General features: G+C 45.9%; 1 protein-coding gene across 1 annotated transcript in view; it reads right to left on the bottom strand.

Moving 5' to 3' along the window:
* GRAMD1B (GRAM domain containing 1B) overlaps window positions 1–18,596 on the bottom strand; it is a 35,790-nt gene extending 17,194 nt beyond the window's left edge. The window contains exons 1-7 of the mRNA XM_066606604.1: window positions 18,243–18,596; window positions 10,335–10,419; window positions 8,352–8,455; window positions 2,625–2,720; window positions 2,462–2,542; window positions 2,269–2,384; window positions 559–712 (exon numbers count right to left, since the gene is read on the bottom strand). Coding sequence (XP_066462701.1) covers window positions 559–712; window positions 2,269–2,384; window positions 2,462–2,542; window positions 2,625–2,720; window positions 8,352–8,455; window positions 10,335–10,419; window positions 18,243–18,452 — 846 coding nt within the window. The 5' untranslated portion in view covers window positions 18,453–18,596. The remainder of the gene's footprint in view (window positions 1–558; window positions 713–2,268; window positions 2,385–2,461; window positions 2,543–2,624; window positions 2,721–8,351; window positions 8,456–10,334; window positions 10,420–18,242) is intronic.
* Between the last annotated feature and the right edge of the window lie 523 nt (window positions 18,597–19,119).

The following is a 19,119-nucleotide window of genomic DNA, read 5'->3' as shown; positions in this document are numbered from 1 at the left end:
CAGCTCTGCGTGCTGCCTCTGGCACACGTGCCATAGGTTCGCCACCACTGCCCTATTGTTACGCCCCTGGAAACACCGTTCAAAATGCATGGGATTTTAATCATTAGTATTAGATGCCTTTTTGACCCATGCTTGGCTTAGAGCTTTACCACGAAAATTGTGTTTACTTCACCTCTTGCCCTGCTCTGGGTGGTTTGGGTTGCCAGCTGCTAACAGCAGCTGAGTGGCTCAAAACCCCTGACCAATGAAACCTTGTTGCTCTAGCAGATGTTCACTTATGCCCAGCCGCATCTGTCTCATATTACCTCCACTTAAAATCGGTCTCTACATGTCTTATTGAAATAGGATTTAGAATCCCATATCATTTAAGGTATGGATCTCATACTGTTTTTCCATATTTTTGTCCAGCCCGGTATATGGGTAATAAAAATATAGTACGCATACTGTATGTTCAACCCACCATCTTGGATACTCACAACGTAGGCACCTTCTACCCCAGTTCAATGCTCTAGCCAATGCAGACAGTTGAGGTACTCTTATTATATATATGGCTCATACCGTGGGAGGGTCACTACTGGTGGTGGATGTCACATTACTGCTTGTGAGAGATGGTTCCTGTAGGTTGCAATTGGTTTCTGGCTTAATGTCCCCGCTGCTTTTAGAAGAATTGTCATTTACTTCTACATCCTCCACTGGGATTTCTTCACAATAGCTGAGAACAAACGGAAATTCATAGTTACAGAAAAAAAAATTGAAAAGTGTGTAAAGCCAACTATATCTGAAGACATGTGATATATAGAGGTTTTTCATGTAAACTGCATAAGACAACTATATAATAACAATGCCCTATTATTGGAATTGCTCCCCTTGGAAATCTGTGTATTATGCCCAAACATCTGCAAACAACAGGGAGCTGGAAAATAATCTTTAGCAGTCTGACAGCAAAGCCACCAGCAATATGGTGCCGATAGACCTCTCCACCACTACCCATAGATGCTCGACTGGGCTCATGCCGGGAGAATGTGCAGACTACACCATTAGTAGGAACTCTCCAGAATGCTCCTCAAAGCAATTCTAGACAGCTTTGGCCTGATGGCATGGCGCATTATCCTACTGGAATATTCCATCATTGTGGGAACCAAATAACGCAAACACAACAGCACTTGTGCGTACCTTATCACATAAGGAGTCTGGTTCCGTGACCCCTATACAGTCCAGCAAGAAATGATATGTGGGAGCTGCAAAGCAGGGTACCCAAATACCTCAATGCATAGAGTTAAAAGAACTCTATCTTCATTGAAGCCACACAAGGGCTTGACAAAGGCTGCGGCAACAGCCGAAACATTGGCATCAGGCCCTTGTGTGGCTTCAATAAAGATGGAATTCTTTTAACTGTATGCATTGAGGTATTCGGGTACCCTGCTTTGCGGCTCCAACATATCATTTCTTCCATCATTGGGGCGGTACATGAAGTCTATGAAGGGTTGCAAATGGTCACCAAGAAGTGAAGCATAGCAGGCACTGGCTGGTAGATCCAACCCATGCCATAAGAACACAATTATGGGGTCTACGCCACACACAAATCCTACCATCAGCCTGAAACATTTGGTATTGGATCATGCCAACGTTGCCATTCCTCTAGTGCCCAGTTAGCAACTTCACAAGCCCAGGTGCGATGTTGTGTCTGGCGTTGTGGTGTTAACAGAGGCCTCTGGTGGGCCTTTTGTTCCCATATCCCATGGAAGCTAAAGAACGCTACACTGACCTGCAGGATATACATGTGGGGCTCCTGGATTGTATATGGATGTGATTTCTGCCAGAGTTGCTTGTCTGTTCACATGGACAATTCTAGCCAGACGCTACCAGTGGCAATCATTAAGCACCTGTGGGCGGCCACTACGCTGTCCACTGTGGGTGGTAATGCCTTCAATAATGTATTACCAGTACATACATGACACTGAGGATGGAGGAATGTTAAATGCCCGGACAAGTTTGGAAATGGAACGTCTCATCCGTCTTGCACCCGCTATCATACCTTATTTGAACTCCAATAACTCGCCATGAGCACGCTGGTCAGTGTTCAACCTCACAAGATAACAGCTCCCAACTTATACAGATATGGGCATTCTGAAGCCTTCACTTTAGGTACTGCCACTTCATAATCAATTTACACACTGCTATCCCATGACTTTTGGCATGACAGTGTAAAACAATAGCTTTTCCCCTCAAACAGAAACAGGACCCATTCAGAAGACTCCGTCTACTCACCCCATGGTGTTAAAGTCGTCATCTGGTGGAACGTAGTCTTCATCATCACTCGTCAGGCCCAGCTCATTCCCATAACATTGGTGGACAAAATGCCACAGTTCCTTCGGACACAACGGCTGCAAGGCGAAGAGCAAGCAAATCAGCATGGTGGAGACGAAAGAAGAATCGATAAGCTGAAAACCAAGATAGTTACCTTGTCGAGTAAAGCGTTCTGCCAGAGACGGAACATCATCATGTAGGTTCGATCTCGAGCCCCAAACGATGTAAAAAAGTGCTGAAAACAGATCAGATTGTTAGGATAATCGGGGAGGTCTCCAATCCAGGAACGGTAGTGAGGGGGAATTCCGGCAGCTCACCTTTTCATTGTCGGTGCAAAGCTGGATTGCATTGGGAATGAGTCTTGCAGTCTTCTCCTTAGTCATTGAGCAGATGTCTTTTAAGCGTACCGTCAACTAAAGGAGGAAAACATGTTGGTTAATAAGTAGACTGGAGGAGCACTGTGATACAAACCACAGACAGCATTGGTAATCTTAATTTACAGTATGGAATCATAGCCTGAAGGCCTTGGGTTCAGAGTAATGAAAGGCGAAAGAGGATCTGCAGTTCAGCCTGTAACGTCTGGAAACTTTATTGGGTCTAAACCACAGACTAAGACACTGTCAGGATTAGCCGATGTGGATCCGCTGTGCCAATCACTGGTTAGACTTGGGGCCAAATCCAGAGACATCCCTGAAGGAATCCAGGTCTTCACCCCATCAAATGGGATGTGGGCTCTGCTGTGGGATCCCCAGGCTGTTACTCAGTAGTGCCAGCTGCAACATAACTGGGAATACTTCCTAATAGACCCAGGCGCAGTGTCTGAGCATGGGAACAGGAGCAGAGTCAGCTTGGGTGGGGGCAGGCGGCATACTTCAGCACGGTACAGTAGGCCAGAGGTTCGGACAGGCAGGAGACAGAAGCGTAGTCAAGTATAACAAGCTATACAATCAGTATATCAGGAGTGGAGATGGGAACATAGTCAAGGATAATCAATGTGAAGAATAAAGTAAGACCAACTGACCAAAATACTCAGGCGTATTCAATAGGGGGAGGACTTTGTGAGGCGTGTGTTGGCCCTTTAATAACATGGTGCTAGAACTACAAGATGGGGACAGTAAGGGTGCTCAATGAGTGGAACAGGTTGCCACGGGAGTTGGTGAGTTCTCCTTCAATGGAAGTCTTCAAAGGTTGGACAGACAACTGTTTGGGATGAGTTAGTGAATCCTGCACTGAGCAGGGGGTTGGACCCAATGACCCTGGAGGTCCCTTCCAATTCTACCATTCTATGAGTCACAAGGGCTGCTTCCCGATGGCTTCTCCCTGCCCCGAACAGCCAGATTAATAGACCTCTTTCTACACACAAGTAGGCAGAGATCTGTCAGTCTACTGGTTTGGGCAAGGAGCTGCCCCCCGGACTCTGTTCCACTCCCAGCTGCTTTCAAAAATAAGTTCTCTCTGATACGCGGCAGCGTCTCATAGTAAGATATCGATGTCTGCACAGTGCGTGCCTGTCGGGGTCTTACGCGGTCTCCAGTACGGGCAGCATAAAACTCCAGAAGGTTCCCTTTAAGAATTCTCTTCTGGAAGAAGCAGACTAGTACGGCTGTTAAGCGGCTGAATTATCTCAGCACAAACGTTTTTTTGTTTCCTGTCAGGCTGAACTTTTTACATGACTTCTGCTGTATCAGATGACCTACGCCGAGCGTCCCGGTTACTGTTGTGACAGCACAAATAGTGAGGCCAGCTTCACCGCGTAGCTGATGCCCTCCAGCTGTCAAACTCAAGAAGTTTAAAGCACTGTTGGATGATGGGCTTGTTTCCTGCCCCGCCTGGAAGCCAATCAAGTTCCTCTGGTGCCTATTTAACCCTTTAAGGATAGGGGTGTTTTGCTCCTTAAGGTGGTGGTGGCTAAACCTCCCATGTGCTGCTTTACGGCCCTTTTTTCCCCATCTTTTAGTCTTATTAGGAGTAAAACGCTTTAAAAAATGTATACTTCTTTATTTTTAAAATTAGTAGAGATTTATGCTAAAAAAAAAAAAAAAAGGACGGGAATGGGTTCCTTATTGCAGCAGTCATCTCACTAATATCACAGGCTGGATTACACTGAGAGGTAACACATTGTATGTATGTATGTATGTATGTATGTATGTATGTACACGCACACACGCACAGGATCCACCATTCACAATAGGTATAAGCTGTTACTATGTACTTCCCCTCCCTGCAAAATGACCCCTGCAGATCACACAGCATGTCTAGAACACTCTCCCATACAAGTCAATGAGTGCCCTCCGGGTGATTCATGAACAAGAATCAGCCAAAAATAGGGCATACAGTGATTTTTCCAACCCAGACTATCAGGCTGAGAGAAAAATAAAACACGTGAATGAACCCATTAAAATAAATGGGTTCTTTTCCTGTGTGAGCTCGGCCCATTTAGGAATCGGACAGAACTCGAGCAGAAAAATCACCTGTGTGAGTACAACCTTATAGTCTTAGTATGCACCTGGTTCTTGCTATTAGTTTGTGCCTTTCATTGTCCCCTGTAATTCTATCGGCTCACTTTGCTTCACCAGTCTTGGTCATCAGTCAGTGTCTGCTCTACTGACATATTCTGGTGGGATCGCCCTCTTCGAGGTAGATGCTCTGCTGTCTGGTGGAATGGTTGGTGCTGTGACAAGCAGTAAACAATACCGTGCATAGAAGCAGAGTTATGCAATCTCCTAATGGCGAATGTCGATGAAATGCCAGAAGAGTCTAAGTGTTTGGAGAAAAGTACCCAAGTGTCCAAGAATATCACAGATGTTTATCAATTAACCTGAAGGGTCAACCAGACAGAACAAGTTGTTCCATATGGTATCAGAAACCTCCCAAGACGATTATGGCAACAACATGCTATGCAATTGGAGAGGCCGCAGTTTTGTCTTTCTTCTAGCAAAATCCTGCAGCCAACGTTCGGACATCAGCAAGACACGCCGGTGCTTTCAAAATACAAAGTGCCTCAGATTCTGAAGCAGAACAATCTTTACCTGCATCATAGAACTTATTGGTGTAAACCATTTGCTCTTCCTGCACTTAAATCATGCAATTACAAATAAAAACATACACTATGTTGAAAAAAGTATTGGTCCCCCCAACAATCCTGTGCTGTCCGGTGATGTGTGAGCATTAGGTATAATGGAAAGCATCACACATCATATCCCAGTACAGAAACCATCAGATGCCCCAAGTTGTAGAGCTGACGATGGGGTCTGGTGGGGGGATGTCACCAACTAAGCAGTACGGGACATCAGTGCTTCTTGACCTTCCAGATCCACTGTTGGACATGTTAGCTACGTTCCTGGAGACCTCGTAGACTGCCAGAATGTGGGCAACGAAGCCTTGACCCAGCTGTGAAGACATCACGCACATAGTCTACCCTCGTTCAGGAGGTCTCACAAGCCACTGGAACATCCATTGGCATCAGAACCATCCATAGGGAACTGCATGTGAAGGGTTACCATGGACGAGCGGCTGCACACAACCCCAACATCACATCAGTGAATGCGCAGCGGCCCCTGCAATGGTGCTTGGAGTGTCGATCTTGTACTGTAAATGAGTGGAAGTGTTGTGAACACTGGAATCACAGTACACCATCTTCTGACCAGATGGCGGCACTTGGGTATGGCGGTTACCAGGACAGCGGTTTCTACGTGACTGCATTATCAGAACAGTGAGGTTTTGAGGAGGTTCTGTTATGGGCGGGGTGGAGGGGTTGCTGAGAAGGACTAGAGCCATTGGTTATAGTGAAGACCACCCTAAACACCAATGGGTACAGAAGTATTTCGGACAATGTGGCATCACCTACCCTGTGGCAATACTTTGGTTCAGCTCCGTGTCTCTACTGACATGACCGTGCACCTTGTGATACAAGTGTTGACACTTGGTTTGAGGAGCAGAACATCTGCAGACTTCATTGGCCAGTCCAGATCTCAATCCCATCGAGCATCTTTGGGATAAACTAGAATGCTGTATCCATGAAGGCTCAACACACTCATCATCCGCTGCATCACTACCTCAAGCTCTCTTGGAGGAATGGAGGCAAATCTTTCCACACATCCATCGGAATTTGGTGGAAAGTAGCCTAGGAGGGTTATTGCAGCCATTGAGGCCAAAGGCGGCCCAACGCCGTATTGGAAAATGTGAATAAAATCAAATTGCATGACTTTGCATATGTGTCCGAACAGGTCTGTCAACAAGTGTATTTTAGTTGTACATTAGTTTTCACATTGCTTTGCACACGCAGTTTCCCATCAGTCCCTATGAGCAATGTGGTGAAGCCTACTGACTATCTGCCCTGTCACGACATTAAATAGGACATCCTGTATACACTGTACAGCAAGGAGTCCAGGTTTGCTCCGAGAGATACTGTTACCTCAAAGAGGTTTTGCCACTTTTTACTATTGATAACCCATTCCTATCCTGAGCAGCGGATCCGCGCCAATCTGCTACATGGATGGCCTATCCTGAGGATAGGTCATCGATAGAAAAAAGTAGCAAAACCCTTAAACCCCTTCTTAATGCCACAGGATGTAAGTTTACGCTCCCGGCTGGGGGGTACTTAACACAAGAGGGCATAAACCTAAATTCTGTGGATGGCACGGGCTCAGAACTGAGCCTGCAACATCCAGCAACAGGAGCCATCTGTGACTGATAGTGGGGTTCGATGAGAGCGCCTGTCTCCACTCTCAAACCCCTTACATGCCGTGATCAATGTACACTGCGGCATATAAAGATTCACAGATGCCCCTGTGATATTTTCAGCACTCCGCAATGGGTGGAAATGGCAGACGGACGCCAGACACTGCTGTTTGGGCTTTTCATGGCTTGTGACCACTATTGTGTGGGATACCACAGAAGTACTGCAATGCACTGTTATAGCAAACTGAGCTTTTGTGATTCAAGTCCCCTATAGGGACATAAAATCTGTAAAAAGAAAACAATAAACCCCTCCCCTTTTTGTGCACTTTTCCATTTGTATAAAAAAAAAAGTTTAAAGACCACCTAGATGGTATCATCGTATCATAACATCCTGCACATAAATCGAACACACAATTCCGCACGTCAAAAACTTTAAAAAAAAAAAAAGAAAAAACCTAAAAAATTGCTTATATTGTTCAATTTGCCTCCCCCCCCCCAAAAGAAAAAGGAATAAAAGTAATCAAAAAAGCCATATGTACCCCAACATGGTACCAATAAAAACTACAGATCGTCATGCAAAAAACTATCTGTCCAAGAACTCCGTCCATGGAAGAATAAAAAAAAAATAAGGGACTTTGATAAGTGGAGATGAAAAATCACCAAAAAAATCATTGCGTTGTTACGGCCAAAATAGGTTGTGTGTTTAAAGGGGTTGTCTCGCGCCGAAACGTTTTTTTTTTTTTTTCCATAGGCCTCCCGTTCGGCGCAGGACAACCCCAAAGGTTGTGGTAAAAAAAAAAATATTTATTACTTACCCGAATCCCCGCTCTGCGACGTCTTCCTTCCTTCTTCTTCCTTCACCAAGATGGCCGCCGGGATCTTCACCCACGATGCACCGCGGGTCTTCTCCCATGGTGCACCGTGAGCTCTGTGCGGTCCATTGCCGATTCCAGCCTCCTGATTGGCTGGAATCGGCACACATGACGGGGCGGAGCTACGAGGAGCAGCTCTCCGGCACGAGTGGCCCCATTCACCAGCCAGAATACCGCACAGCGCAAGCGCGTCTAAAAAAGCAAGACGACATCAGAATTAGACGGAGCCATGGAGACGAGGACGCCAGCAACGGAGCAGGTAAGTGAATAACTTCTGTATGGCTCATATTTAATGCACGATGTATATTACAAAGTGCATTAATATGGCCATACAGAAGTGTATAACCCCACTTGCTGCTGCGAGACAACCCCTTTAAGGGGTTAAAGAGATAATTTACTATTTATTGCATTACTTCTGAGTGCATTTAATTCGAAAATGAACATTTCTGGTCGTCAGGCAATGCAAGCCTTGATGTGAGGAGATGCACTGACCAGAGTCTCCCAGCGGAAGATGTTACTGTAGAAGCAGATCCAGTTCTCGGACAGGTAGAGGCGTCCCTGCAGTAAGATGTCCCTCTGTAGAGCGCACGAGTAATCTGAAAGCACAAACACATGACAAAGGGTGAGCGCACAAGAGGGAATACGCGGCAGATCGCCTCGCAACCGCCATACGCGACAGATCGCCTCGCAACCGCCATACGCGACAGATCGCCTCGCAACCGCCAATACGCGGCAGATCGCCTCGCAACCGCCATACGCGACAGATCGCCTCGCAACCGCCATACGCGACAGATCGCCTCGCAACCGCCATACGCGACAGATCGCCTCGCAACCGCCATACGCGACAGATCGCCTCGCAACCGCCATACGCGGCAGATCGCCTCGCAACCGCCATACGCGGCAGATCGCCTCGCAACCGCCATACGCGACAGATCGCCTCGCAACCGCCATACGCGACAGATCGCCTCGCAACCGCCATACGCGGCAGATCGCCTCGCAACCGCCATACGCGACAGATCGCCTCGCAACCGCCATACGCGACAGATCGCCTCGCAACCGCCATACGCGACAGATCGCCTCGCAACCGCCATACGCACGCTCCGCCGACCATACATTCGTTTAGAGTGGGGAATAAACCGCTGACGACACCTCTGCTGGTTGAGGTTCCTCACCAAGAGCAAAAATATCAGGTATGTGAAAATCCAACATCCTGATCCTTTTTTCCCAGGACACCCCCCCCCCCCACACACACAAGATTGTTGGCCTTTAATACTGAAATCAATTGGTTGGACAGACATTAATTTAAAGTGTATTATGTCCCCCTTTACTGATACAAATATTCTATATTTTTAAGGGGTTGTCCCTTATCCCCCACTGATCTGCTCTACACTGCTCCAGTGCACATTAGCTGATATCTGCAGAAAGCAGACAGCTCCATTCCCACTGAGGTGGTCAGGTATGGTATTGCAGTCTATTTATTTCAATGGGAACTTTGCCTGTAATACTGAACCTCACCACTGCAGTGAGAACGAGTATAATACAGGGTTTAACTCAGGATTTGTACAGGATAAGTAATGTATGTACACAGTGACTCCACCAGCAGAATAGTGAGTGCAGCTCTGGAGTATAATACAGGATGTAACTCAGGATTTGTACAGGATAAGTAATGTATGTACACAGTGACTCCACCAGCAGAATAGTGAGTGCAGCTGTGGAGTATAATACAGGATGGAACTCAGGATCAGTTTAGGATAAGTAATGTATGTACACCGTGCCTCCACCAGCAGAATAGTGAGTGCAGCTCTGAAGTATTATACAGGACGGAACTCAGGATCAGTACAGGATAAGTAATGTATGTACACAGTGACTCCACCAGCAGAATAGTGAGTGCAGCTCTGTAGTATAATCTAGGATGTAACTCAGGATCAGTACAGGATAAGGTGCACTCCTATGTGGCAGATTTTGGTGTAGACCTGCAGCAGATTTCTACTGAAGGGGTGACGTCTGCTGTGGATCCACATCAAAATCCACTGCAAAGAATCTGTGGCAAATCCAACGTGTGAACACTCCAGTAAAAGGTAAATATATGAAGTTCTGCATGAGAGCGATGTATAGAAGCCATTAGATCATGCTGGCTTTGCCTTCTCAGAACACAAGTTGTCCATCATATTGGATAATGGAAACAATGTAGCTTTTCATAGTTTTGGCGTACAGTTACAGCAAAGTTTAACATTACTTCTAAAGCATTCCGATACTCTCTGCGGCACGGTTAGTTTACACTTTTAATTACTTTACATTGGGTTTTGCTGAGTTCAGACAATAGACCAATAGCTTTTTAGTGGCTTAAGAGAACTTGTTGCTGAAAAAAAAGTTATCGCCGACCCCGATCCATCTGTCATTTCTGGCTTGGGTTCAGTTTGCTCTCAAGTGAAATGTAACAGTGAGGTTCCGGTTTGTGCGTGACAGTTCCCTTACCTACAATGAGACGCTCAGAGTCTGGCAGCTGTTTAAAGAGTTTCCGAAAATCCTCATTTCTCTGTTTATACGTTGGACTCAATACCTGGAAAAACAAACTTTGAACAGTTAGATACAAAACGTCTCCAAAACCAGATCCACACAAAAGACCGGCATGACCACAGGCTCTACGGAAGTGGGAACACAAGCAACAGCAGACAGACGTATAGGACACTGAGTGAGAGCCAGTCTGATAGATCCAGGGACCTGTGCCAAGAAGTCACCTCCACAGTATTGTCACAATGCAAGTAACTGGAAGTGATGCATTAAAGGATGTCCCCTGGGTTGCATCAACATCACATTAAGGCTGCGTGATCATGTAGAGGTGCAGTAAATATAGTCGATGCAACGATGGGGAAGCTTTGCACGCAAAGCTAACAGGAAGCATCCAGTTATGGACACATGATCAGCTGCTTCCACAATAAAGGGGATGTGCTACCCTATATGGGAACTAACCCAAAATTGCGCAATCACTCCAGTTTTGTTTGTCCTCTTTAATACTTGTGTTTCTAGCTGCAAACAATCTGTCTGGCCAAGGCTGATCCCCCCCGAGCGGTCTACATGACATGACCTATAGGCAGTTTACTAAGTGCCGAGGCGTCTTTTTTTTTTGGATAGGCATTGTGGGCTTCACAAAAACACGGGGAAAAGGATGACTATCGTCCGTGTGCCGTCTACATGCTTGATGTGCAAACTCTAAGACAGCAATTTGGCAGAGCCTTTCAATGAGAAGACCACAAATTACATATTCGGCTAAACACATATCCAGGAGAGCACGGAAACTGGAGCACATATGGTTTGTGTTGGCAATTGCTCCTTTCATGCCTGATACCAGATAACAGTAGTAGTCAGTCACACATTACAAAGGTCATTAAGTCTATTTAACAACCACCACCTCTATAATTTTCTACATAGAATGGCAACTTGATTGGAGATGCCCATCTAGTAGAGCGTTGGCCAACAGAACTGTAGCAGTTGCATCCATCCGCAGGTATCGGAGCACCCAGGGTGTGCCAAGATAGCATTCCCCACGCCTAAAGCAGACCATATGGCTGCTATAGGGCCCATGCAAAGAAGGGGCCCAGTGGTATTTGAGTCTACCCCCTTTTCTGCTGGGTGGCTGAAACCAATGCAGGACTCCTCTCTGCAGAGGAACTGAATTGCTTGAAAACAAGGGGTCTAGGAAATTTTGTCTTAGGAGGTAAGGAAAGGGAGTAGGCAGGACAATAAATACTAGACTCTTCTGTCCTGGGTACCAAAACCAAGCTCTAAAATAAGGGGCCATTTTCCTTATTACTATGGGACCCCCTTTCTTCTATCTATGCCGCTGCGCACAGCATTACTTTTCCTGCACCAGCCTCACCTAACAGGAAGGGGTCATCAAGTCATGCTGCTTGCGCCAAATTCTGACCTCCCAGCAGCAGAAATCTGGATTCATCTGACCAGGCGGTGTTTTTCCACACAGCTCACTGATCTTACTTTTGCACTTTTTTGCCCACTGGAGTCTTGCTTTTGCATTTCCCTTAGACAGCAATGGCATTTTGCCTGCTGTTATAGCCCATCCATGCTAAGGAAAGACAAGTCGTGCATCTGATACATGAGTTGGAGTTCATATTTTCTATATAGCTACAATTTGCTTGACTATGCAGCACCTGTTCATGAATGATTCTTGACATCCTCCCCTGACCCCTTTCATTTGACAAGTTCTTTAGATCCACAGGAACCACTTTCAATGAATGCTTTTCCTTGCTCAGAGCACATGTGCAAAAACAGATTACCCGATAGCACATGCTTAAACAGAACAAATAGTGCAGCCCATCCTTGGCTAACAGAATGGAAGCAAACGAAGAACAAGCTTTTTGTTTGCTTTCCATTTTTTTTAAAAGCCCCATTGAAATCAATGATGGTAAAGATGGAACCGTTTAATTTTGCTTTAAGACAGACAGAACTTGAATGAAGGATAAACACTGGTGTGAAGAGTGTGAGACTTATGGCCTGTAATTGGATGTAGGGTCAGAGGTTTGGTCACAAGATCTCTTAGATGTTGTACCCCACCATGAATCCGTGAGAGATATTGAGGCCTGTGTGGGCAGAATATACACAAGACCCCTGAGGAAGCCAATGAGGATACATGTGGGTCACTGACTAACCCTCTTCTCTAAACCACTCTATCATTTTGAACATAACAGGGTATTTGGACTATTATGGGTTTTTATTCAAAGTGGTTGTACCAGAATTTCAAGTTATCCCTTACCTACAGATTAGGGGATAACTTGTTAATTTGTGGGGGTCTCACCGCTGAGACTCCCATTCAAGCTCTAAAATGGTATTCCCTTGTCCCGAACGGTGGTGGTCGCTTCTCCCCCTATAGTGACGTCACCATCAATGGAGCGCTGCACGAGCATGCATGATCAACGCTCCATTAATTTCAATGGGGCTGACAGAAATACCCGAGCAGGTGCCGCTTGGCTATCTTGGCAGTCCCACTGGAACTGAACCGAGTGCTAGTGCAACCAATGCACCATTCAGTCTATGCACCATTCAGTCTCCTCACTATGGCAGTGCAGTAACCCTTCAGTAAGGAAGACTGGGGACATAGGAACCCCATTCTTGAGATCCTCGGGGGTCTCAACAGTGAGACCCCCGCCAACCAGTAAGTTTTCCTCTATCTGTGATAGGAGGTAACTTGTAATTCTGGTACAACCCCTATAATGTACCAATTGGATGTTTTTTGATGGCTATTAATCTCATCAGTGTTCGTCTTGATACATAAAGCACATGCATTGATAGGAATTCATTGAGCGCTGATTTGCATTTTCTCACACTGCCTTTTTTTCTTCATACTTGTATTCATTTTTTGGGGCAAGTAGAGCCGGATAGCTGTCTTTTTTGTGCAACTATGAATGATCATTGTTGGCAGAGGGGTTGGTTTTGCAATACTTGTGGCATGTTGTCTTCCTGGTTGACATTTTAAACAAATGTGCAGAAGGCCCCGAGGAGGTGGTGATGGGGAAGCTGGGAAAAATTGATAAATGAAATATTTAAGTCCGAGGGAACCAATTTAGAGGGAGTTTAAAGAAAAATGACATGTCAGAAAGGACCATAAAAAGTTCAGTAAAACACAACGTAAGTCATAAGAACTTTTCATCTAGTATTTCCTCCACCACCAACTCTTCTGACCAATCTATGTGGTTGTTTTTAGCATTGGAGGCTCAGGAACTGCAGGGAGACCACCTGCCCGACTCATCATTTGGAAGCAATCTCTTACGATGCCGCCCCCCCCCCCCCCCCCCGCCCCGCGATAGTCAGCCTGATGGTGCAAGTATGCTGAGTATACTATGATGTTCTGCACAGGGATCCCACCCGCTGTAAGTGTAGCAGCACATGCATATGAGTCACAGTGTGCCGCCAGTGTGAGCCCTGCAGCATATACATAGACCAGACTGCAAGGAAGTGGAGTCTCTGCATTCTTCTCACAACCTCTAATATCTATATTCATCCTCTGTAAGGGACTCACTTCCAGGAGTTTCCTGCAGATGGTGGAGACTCAGACAGACTTCATAGGTCAGGGAGTCTTGGGAGCTTATTTTAAAGTCCCTGTCTGACTTCCAGAAGTAGTGTTATCTTACATATTACGCTGCCTAGCACTGCATGGTTATTCTATATTATCCTCCGTTCCCCTACACATTCCATAGGTAAAGCTACTCAGGGTGATATGTGAATTTCCCTAAAACTTTGTAAAGAATGCAGAACAGAGGCATCTTATACTTGCTTTTGTGGTTCCTCAAGATTCAGTCCTAGTTTCTAGCTTTTTTTTTTTTTTATACACAACCTGAAAACTCTTATAGCCGTTCGAACCCATTCACATCTTGACTACTGTAACTCACTATTAATTGGACTTTCCCTTATTAACCCCCCCCCCCCCACTCCAATCTATCCTGAACACAACAGCCAGGATCATGTTTATGCCCTATACGGGCCCCTCCACCGCATTTCAGATAGCAATGGATGAAAGGAAGGAGTGGAGCAACCCCAGTAGAATGTACAGAGGGTGGACAAAAATATGGAAACACCATACCAAATGCATGACAATTTAATCATTACCACTGAGCTGCCCTTTTAACCTCTGCTTGGCTAAGAGCTTTCCTGCCAAATTTGTGTTTACTTCACCTCTTGCCCTGCTCTGGGCGGTTTTGGTTGCCAGATGGTAACAGCAGCTAAGTGGCTCAAACCCCTGACCAATGGAACCTTGTTGCTCGGTCAGATGTCTCATATTACCTCCACTTAAAATCAGTCTCTAGCCGTTTTATTGAAATAGGATTTGTAATCCCATGGAATTTAAGGCATGCATTTCATACAGCGTTTCCATATTTTTGTCCACCCCCTGTACGTATTAATAAAAAAGGTTCAGCATGGAACTGATCCCCTTTTGTGGAATGAAACTAGCTTATTGAGAAGTGGCAGGTATAGCCAACCCAGGAAATGTCAATCCCACAAGGGTAGACATATTAGCAATGAAACCATGGGGAAAAAAAAAAAAAATGGAGAGTAAGACGCAAATTGATTAAAAAAAACATGCAATTTTGCAGTGGTATTGGCTCAATGTATATGTTTATAGTGCCAGGAAATAAGTGCATTTCGAGGCAATAAATGCCTCTTCCTTGGCTCTCCTTATATCAGACGTGTTTCCCCAGCGTTACTGAACAAGAGGCTTTTATTGCCTCGAAACGCCTTTATTTGTTGGCATTATAAATAAACAGAGAAGTTGCGCTAATACCACGGCATACGCCGTGGCCTTAAAGGGGTAGTGCCAATTTATAAAGTGATCACCTATTCACAGGTAAGGGGAAAGCTATATTATCAGTGGAACCCCGGGAACAGAGGTTTAGATGCCGAAGTTAATGGAACGGAGATCTCACAGGCATGTCACTGCTAAATCCACTTCAATGACAGTAACGGAGATGGACGAGTTCAAGTACTTAGGCAATCTCTGGTGCCGTCACTAAAGTGAATGGAGCGGTATCGCGCCTGCACAACCTCTGCTGCATTCACTTAGAGACTAACTATATCCCCATTCTAGTGGTTGGACCCCCATGGATCATAAACCTAGACCCAATCCTGCAGATAGGGAACAACATTATATCTTGGCACTATCCCTTTAAGGAGTTGTACAATGCCTTAATATACCACTGTTAAGTCTATGGAGCCTTAATGTACCCTTGTATGCCTCCAGTTGCACATAGAGAAAAACGTGTAAAGTTCCGTCGGACGCCATGTAATTACTTCTAGGGGAATATATATGTTAGGCGTCTGGCAAACTAGCGTATTTTTCATCTGGGAGTAGTCCGTTAAAAAAAAAAAAGTAGAAAGCGTATGGACCCATACTATTCAATAATGCATGGGAAAAAAACCATTGCATGCACTATTCTGATCGGTTTTACGGACAAGACTCGCCCATTTAAGTCAATGGGGTGAGAAAAAAAAAAAAGAATTGGGCTCATCATACAAGCAATGGCTGGTTCCTACTAAGAGTGGAGATGATTTTAGCAGGGATATGTGGCGACCTTTGCTGCTGCAGCACCGTGTCACTGGAGACCTCGGGGACCTAGCCTGGTGGTTTAGTACCATTGTGGCCGCTCCTCCTGTGACTTTGGTTGGCATGCCATCCTGCCCATAATTATAGGCTAAGCACCCACTTAAATAAGGTCCATGTGAAGCAGCAAGTGGACAGCCAGAGGGAACATGCAGTTTGCCAAAAATGTCTAGATAGGGATGAAATTATGGCGCAGGACACAGCCAAACCCACAGTTCCTCTGGGAAATTTATGCAAATGGAAAAACAACTCTACAGCGCCATCTATTGGATGGCAGCATTCCTTCAAAACAAAGTGACTTTATAACAAGTCTTCTCAATGATTGGGAATAGGAGAACCATGCCCAGATAGACTGTTTTGGGGTGATTGCCCGCCATCAGTGTGCATTGTGGAAACGCAGCAAGGGTTAGGGCTTCTTCACACGGGCGTATTTGCATACGGAAATTTTGCATGCGCAACACACAGAAACTAGAATCCATTGCCGTCAATCAAGGAGTGGATGTGCTGTGCGCACATATGAAAAGGCCATGAATATGGGGGGAAAAGTGCAATACTAGGCATAGGTACACATACAAACTCAACCTTGTTCATAGCGCAAATACGGTACGTTGCACAGCGCATTCGCACATACGCTGGTCTGAAGGAGCCCAGCAGCACCCTTACAGCAGAGGCTCCGCAGCGGTTTTCCCCTCTACATACGAACAGGATTTGCATTAATGCTATTCACTTTTAGAGCAAACGCTTCCGCTGCATTTCTGCAATGTGTGAACGCAGCTTTAAGGTATTTTCAATTCCATATGAAGTTCCATAAGCAACCTGCAGTTTTTGGAGAGGGATTTGCCGCAGCTAGCGGTGCGTCCTACTCCGTGCCGTGTGAAAAATCCCTAAAACTCTCATCTTAGTTCCCTCTAGCATTACATCAGTGTTACAAGACTGAGCGGAGCCTGCGAGGTTATTACAGTTCACATCTGAGCAGCAGTGGTGTACTAGTCGCATTATAACGTTGGTCATGTGATAGAAGCGATCTTTCCTGGAAAGCGAGAAACTCTCTTCCCTAACTCAGGAATTTAAGCAGCGGGTGGATCCCATCCACTCAGCCAGCAGAACGGGCTGCCCCCAAAAGTAGTAGAAGTCACAGGAGGAAGGGAAAAAAGACATTCGAGTGCTACTATGATACATAGTAGGAGCAACAAATGTCCCCACATATCCCTGCTGTGATACATAGTAGGAGCAACAAATGTCACCACTAGGGATGAGCAAGCGTACTCGGAAAAGCACTACTCGCTCGAGTAATTTGCTTTATACGAGTATCGCTGTGCTCGTCCCTGAAGATTCGGGTGCCGGCACGGAGCAGGGAGCTGCAGGGGAGAGCGGGGAGGAACGGAGGGGAGATCTTTCTCTCCCTTTCTCCCGCCCGCTCTCCCCTGCTCCCCGCTGTGACTCACCTGTCAGCCGCAGCGGCACCCGAATCTTCAGGGACGAGCACAGCGATACTCTGATAAAGCAAATTACTCGAGCGAGTAGTGCTTTTCCGAGTACGCTCACTCATCTCTAGTCCCCACATATCCCTGCTGTGATACATAGTAGGAGCAATAAGTGTCCCCACATACCCTGCTGTGATACATAGTAGGAGCAACAAATGTCCCCGCATATCCCTGCTGTGATACATAGTAGGAGAAACAAACATCCCCACATATCCCTACTGCTGTGATACATAGTAGGAGCAACAAATGTCCCCACATACCCTGCTGTGATACATAGTAGGAGCAACAAACATCCCCACATATCCCTACTGCTGTGATACATAGTAGGAGCAACAAATGTCCCCACATATCCTGCTGTGATACATAGTAGGAGCAACAAATGTCCCCACATATCCCTGCTGTGATACATAGTAGGAGCAACAAATGTCCCCACATATCCCCCTGCTGTGATACATAGTAGGAGCAACAAACATCCCCACATATTACTACTGCCATGATACATAGTAGAAGCAGAAAATGTCCCCAAATATCCCACTGCTGTGATACATTGTAGCTTTCCAAGTGTCTAGTTGATACGAGAGCAAAACAAACTATATAGTAATTCTGCAAGGTGTAACTGACAGCAGGATGTCCACCATGTGAGCATCCCCCCTGTGTGCAAGGAGATACATTGTAGACTATGGATGTTGCAGGTGTGTTTGCATGAATGTATATTGTATCCTTGTGGATTTTACTACATGTTTATGTGATACAAATATACAAAGTCCTGCATACATCAAATGCGGCACTCACAGCTGGAATGGCATCATATTCCGGGCAGCTCTGGACATCTTGGCCCTGGGCAGAGTACTGCAACTGGTCTATATACCACATCAAGTAGTCTTCTTGCACCGACTCCGACTGCCACTCTGCCAGGCAGTCATCTGTATCCGTCATCTGCTGCTCCGTGTAGTCCTCATCCTGCATCATGTCAAGTGTTTCCACTCCTGCCTCTTCCTTCATCTTCAGTCTTGACTCCCCTTCCCTGGAGATTTATTCTTCATAGACGGTCCACAAACTTTTACTAGTTGACTCTCCCAAAAACTAAAGGACTATCCATTAGAGAGAAGAGTTGCTAGTGTGGTCTGTAGAGTGTCCTGCTCACACTAGAGCTGTCCCTTCCACACACAACTCCCAGGCACTCCCTCCTCCAGCAGCACCACGTGGGTCGGTGCCCTACAGTAACCCTGCTTGTGTCAGTACAGCCCCCAGCAGATGTGAGCCCAGAGAAAAACAGCAGGAAGAGCCAAGAAGCATGTGAGACAAACACAGGCAACCCTAGCAGAATCCCCAGCGAGGAGTCACTGCAGCGCAACACCCAGGCTCACCAAGAGTCAATGCAGGAAGGGTCATTGACCGCTACCACCACCTCACCCAATGACCGAAACCTGGAACAAGTGGACCTGACATTAGTCATTCCCAGGTTCCAGTCAAAATCAATATCTAGCTGCAATGTCCTGAGAAAACCGAAACCTGACCGACCACTCGCAACACTCCCCAAAGTTAATATTAACTCTTGTGCTCACCAGTGCTTCCAGGGACCAAAAGTCCCAGACTGCTCACACAACTTGGGCCGGGTTACACAGACACAATTTGTGCGCACAACAAGCAGAGAATAGAACTATTGATT

The sequence above is a fragment of the Eleutherodactylus coqui genome, chromosome 6 (assembly GCF_035609145.1).
Source record: "Eleutherodactylus coqui strain aEleCoq1 chromosome 6, aEleCoq1.hap1, whole genome shotgun sequence".
In the NCBI taxonomy this organism is placed as follows: Eukaryota; Metazoa; Chordata; class Amphibia; order Anura; family Eleutherodactylidae; genus Eleutherodactylus; species Eleutherodactylus coqui.
This window is presented reverse-complemented; position numbering and strand designations above follow the sequence as displayed.